Source organism: Stegastes partitus, unplaced genomic scaffold (genome assembly GCF_000690725.1).
Source record: "Stegastes partitus isolate 25-593 unplaced genomic scaffold, Stegastes_partitus-1.0.2 Scaffold1696, whole genome shotgun sequence".
NCBI lineage: Eukaryota > Metazoa > Chordata > Actinopteri > Pomacentridae > Stegastes > Stegastes partitus.
Genome location: NW_007579427.1, coordinates 142,780 through 147,758, shown reverse-complemented (window position 1 = coordinate 147,758; position 4,979 = coordinate 142,780). Strand labels below are relative to the sequence as shown.

The window sequence follows — 4,979 nt, the reverse complement described above, 5'->3', positions numbered from 1 at the left end:
GGGAGAGTTGAGCACATTCATGCATTTTTCATTTTTTTGCTCTTTATTTTGTACTTTATTATACATGGCACTGAAGGAGCTGCTCTCAATCTCATTGTACATGTGTATAGTGACAATAAAGGCATTCTATTCTATTCTATTCTATTCTATTCTATGAAGCAACAGCTTGAGCCAGCTGGAGCCGAACTTAACGTCTAATCAGCTGCTGACCTGCTGAACCCTCTTTGTCCTGCAGAGAGGTTCTCACCATCCAGAAGTTTCTGGAGGCGGCGGCTCGACAGGAGACATGCGGCAAAGTTCGAATCCAGCGCTTCATCGAGAATCTGCTGAGACGCATCGCTCTGGCCGAGAGGCTGGTGGAGTATTACCAGGTGAATGGCAGCCCGCCGCAGTGCAACCACTACAAGGTACAGCAACACAAGCAGGCTGCGCTGTGTCCGTAGTGGGCATTTTGTTTCTGTTATTAGCCATTTTCTGTCTTTCTAGTCATTGTACTACACTTGGTGGTCATTCTGTGCGTCTTTGGGGTTCTTTGCAGTCACTTTGAGGCTCTGCATGGTTGCTTCTGTGTGATTCGTATATGTCTCTGTGATGTCTCCTTGTGGTGGCTTTGTGTCTCTGTGGTTGTTTTCTCTCTTTATTTTTGTCATTTTGAAACTCTTTGTGGTCATTTTGGGATAGCTTTGTGTCTCTGTAATGCTGTAGCTGAGCTCTAGGACTTCAAAACAACAATTATTAATAGTCTCTTCATGTGAGCCTGCGGAGCCACTGGACCCTCAGGCTACTGGACCGGTGCTCTGCAGGCCTGGATGGTTCAGGTCACCGTAATTAGTTTATTACAGGGTTTTCCTGCATTTTTTCTGCATTATTACATGCTGCAATGAAAAACTGACCCTTTACCCTGTTTGTGTCCTCAGCAGCAAACAGACAACGGACCCCACAGAATCACTAAAAGCAGGTGAGTACGTCCATATCGAATGCCTGAAATCATCAACAGAGAGACATCCGGTTAGAAACGAGTGGTTTTCTGACATCTGTGAGTGATGGTGAAAGTACAGTACAGTACACCCTGAGAAGATTACAGAACATCTGTCCTATAGAGGTGCTGGGCTGTTTTTTTCCTGAGGTGCTGCAAGTAGAATTACAAAAATTGAGGATTTACGATAAATTTTGAGTTCTACGGGAGGCCTGTTTTAAATGTGTATTAGTCCCTTCACTCAAATCCTAATTTTATTGATTGTCACGTCAGTTTTAGAGAAGAAAACCAGCAGCTGCACCTTTTTTGCTCATCACATGCGGTTGTTTAAAAGGCTTATGGCTCCTCCAACAGGCCCGATGACCTCCTGCCGGTCTGAAGCAAAGCCCCAAGGTGACGGAGCGGCTGCTGAATCATTCAGGACTCTTGTGTCATCTGTCAGATCTCCGTGTTGTCGTCATGCTTAATTCATGGCTCAACATGTGATGCTTTGTCCGTCCACTCAGTGGCTGCAGTAGGACTACAGGTGTCTGTGTGCTGCTGGCGCCGTGAGGAAACGAATCCATCCACAAGTGTGTCTATAGAACCACCTGTTTCCTTTGAATGCAACCAAACACCAAGCCTTGGGTTTTGTCTTTGCTGCAGTGATCCAAGTTCTCCTTCTGTTTTGTATCATCTGAGCCCCAAAGCCCACTCGTTGGTTGCTGTCTCAAAGTGCGAATACCACAGCGTCTATCAGAGGCAGAAACTGTAGAAACACAAAGCACTGTCGGATCTTTAGCTATTTCTTGGTTCTTGAGCAACTCATCTGTGATGTGTTGTTTGGTTGGGAAACTAAAGTCACGATTTTTCATCAGAATTTGAAAATGCAAGAGTCTGTTCCTCAAGCCACCAAAACAGTGAATTAATCCTGAAAGGCTGTTGATGTAGAGCTTTTCTCCTCATAAAAGTTGCTCCAAAAATGATCCGATCAATGACAGTTTAGCTAAATGAGAGCATACTGAGCGACCAGTCGACCTGGAGACCACAGACCCGTTCAGAACCAGACAGTGCAGCTTTTACTCTGTGTTTGAAGCTGTAAACTCTTCCTGAGCTTGTTTAAAATGTTAAATTAAAAGCTGAGAACATCTAACTGCATGACTGAGTGTGTCTGGATGAGATGTTTCTATGAGATCAAATCAGTCTTTAAGTCTTTGTATTGAGGAAAAAGTAACTCAAGCAAAAATTTGCTTGATGTTGTGAAAAGTTGTGGAAAAGTGTGGACTAACCCCACAGATCGGTTCTGGATGGATACAAAGCTGTGGTGCTTTGGGTTTGAGTGTAGAAAAGCAGAACTGCCAGTGATTGTTTATGGATGTTGTCATAGTAACTCACATCCATTCATGGTCCTATGTAGGGCGTCTTTAAAGTCACAGCGAGCAACAACAACAGCCTCCTTCTTTGTCTTGTGGGTGTTTGTGACGTTTCCAGGTCGGCGGGAGGTCAGCTCTCCTCCTCTGGTCTCCTCGACAACAGAACCCCGTCCTCCTCCCAGTTCGGCGGCCGCCCTCCATCCTCCAAACCGGGCGGAGACCGGGACCGGGAGCACCGGGAGCGCCTGGCCCAGTCGTCCAGGCTGTTCTGCCGGCCCGAACACAGAGACGACATCTGGAACCACCAGCGGCGCCGGTCCACGGGGTACGAGGCCTAGAGCCGTAGACAGACCGGGGAGAGGGAGTGTCAGGGGCAGCACTGCATCACACAGTGACTTCATTCCAGTGTGTTAACCTGTGGAAAAGTACCGCAAGGGCACATTCACATCGGGCTTCTCTGGAACGCTTCCCTCCTTTAGGACAAACGTTCATTTATCACGGATTAATACCAGTAAGTCTGCACGGACCCGTCTGACTTGTGCTTATAAACCCCTGTTTAGGTTTTTCAGTCGCTGATAACTTCAGAAGAAACAGAAAATGACTTGACATTAATGCTAAAAAGCAAGAAACGTTCCATATTCAGATATAAAGTAAAATGAGCTGATGTTGGTATAACAATCAAACTATTTAGGTAAAAAAAAAGGTCATGTTTTCAAATTAAATGAATTTATGTCAGTATTGTGGTAAAGTGCTGTACATGTTAACGTCAGGATGAGGTTTGTCAAATAAAATTATATAAACTTGTAGGATCAGTTTCTAAAAGAAAACTCTGCCCAAAATATTCACTTTACATATATGCTATGTGAAGTAATTTCCACATGTAGCTTCCCAAGGGTTAGGGTTAAAATAAATAAAATAAATCTACAGTTGAACTTCTACTCAAAGCAAGAACTCTTTCATAACTGAGCCCTGATCCCTAAAACCAACTAGAGAAACCCCGTCACACATCCAGCAGCTCTTACTTCCTAACAGGGTGACGCGGGATCTGGTCCTCCTGCGTCACACTGGATTTAATCCATGATGGTACTGTGGTTCATGTTGGGTACTTTTCCATAGATGATTACACTGAAGGTGTCTCACTGGGTCATTTGTCAGCAGGATTTCTTGTCTTTTCTCTGCACACACCAGAATATTCAGTGAAGTGTTATCTTGCGTTCTGAATCCTCGACTCTGTATTTGAGAGAAACGTCCACGTGAGAATGTGTTTTTTGAAAGTGGACATTTGATCACAGAAACAAGCTGTTGTGGTTGTTACCAAGGTGACTGCTGATGACACGTCCTCTCCTGTGGTCCAATCCCGGCCTGGTTCCCCAGAAGCCCTGATCAGTCCGGTTATCGGGCCTCAGTCTGTGCTTTCAAACCCCGACAATACAAACTATACAAGCCTGAGATCATGTTGAGGACTGACCAAAAACCGCTTCCCTGAGCAGTACCGGTCTCATCATATGTCAGTATCTCAACCATACCTTAGGTTTAATTTGGTTTTTGGGTGGTTTCGCTTCGGTTTGGCAGCTCCATGTTTATTTTGTTCAGTTCCATGGGTCAGGGTCAGGGTTAGGGTTTGTCCATCCAAAGGTTCTTGCTATGGGTTGCCTTCCAACTCTTCACCTCTGCTGGACTTTCCCTGTTCAGAATGGGCCTCTGGGACATGACTGCACAGCCTTCGTATGCCTACTGCTTTGGGTACAGTAAAGGCAACGAGTCTGGGACAAGTTATTGAACAGAAATGTGTTTATGTCCAACCAGTTTCTAAACAGAAATATCTAGTATGCCTCAGTAAATGAAACTCCAAAGCCCTTTTGCAGACATGCATTTCTGTAAAGAAGGTTCAGACTGTTTTGGACCTTCTAATAAGTCTGAACTGCACCCAGCCACACTAATGGAGAGACAGGTCCTAGCAACAGGATGTCATGTTGTTAAGTGATTAAAGGGAAGATAATTCAACACTTCAGCCCATATATTCATCTAAAAACATGTCGGAGAGTCTTTCCTCAGTTTATTAAATACCTGCAGCAGCAGACAGCAGCAGGATCCACACGAGCAGCTCCAAAGCAGGAAAGCTGCATTCATTTGGAACAACAACGTGGCTAACTTTGATAATTACTTGAACTTGTAAATGACCTCAGACACAGAGACAGGGTCAGTAGGGGTCAAGATCCAATAGCAAGTCACATACATTTACTTTTCTTCACCTCAGACAGGTGAGCTGTCACAAAGAGTCTCGGTTTAGTCTGTTGCTTCCAGCGGTTCAGGACTCTTTCTTCTGAGTTATTTAGATACCTGCAGCAGCAGGATCCACACGAGCGTCTCCAGAGTGGGAGAGTTGAGCACATTCATGCATGAAGCAACAGCAATCACTTAGTTGTTCAGTTAGAATTCTAAATTATGGACGGACTGAGATCTACCAGAAGGTCCTGCTGTTGTGTGACTGTTGCTTTACAGCAGATCATCACAAATGAACAGTTTTCAGTTCTTTGAAAAGCATAAACTCTGCTGTTGGTCATGTGCTTTGATCAGCTGCTCCTGGTTTATATTTGGAGGATCCAGTGTAAATGATGAATATTGTGCCGTGTTAATGAGAAGTGACAGAA

General features: G+C 44.6%; 1 protein-coding gene across 1 annotated transcript in view; it reads left to right on the top strand.

The window, feature by feature from the left end:
* znf365 (zinc finger protein 365) overlaps positions 1-2,666 on the top strand; it is a 6,486-nt gene extending 3,820 nt beyond the window's left edge. Inside the window, exons 3-5 of the mRNA XM_008301671.1 lie at positions 236-425; positions 921-958; positions 2,447-2,666. Of these exons, the coding sequence (XP_008299893.1) occupies positions 236-425; positions 921-958; positions 2,447-2,666 (448 nt within the window). The remainder of the gene's footprint in view (positions 1-235; positions 426-920; positions 959-2,446) is intronic.
* The last annotated feature ends 2,313 nt before the right edge of the window (positions 2,667-4,979 follow it).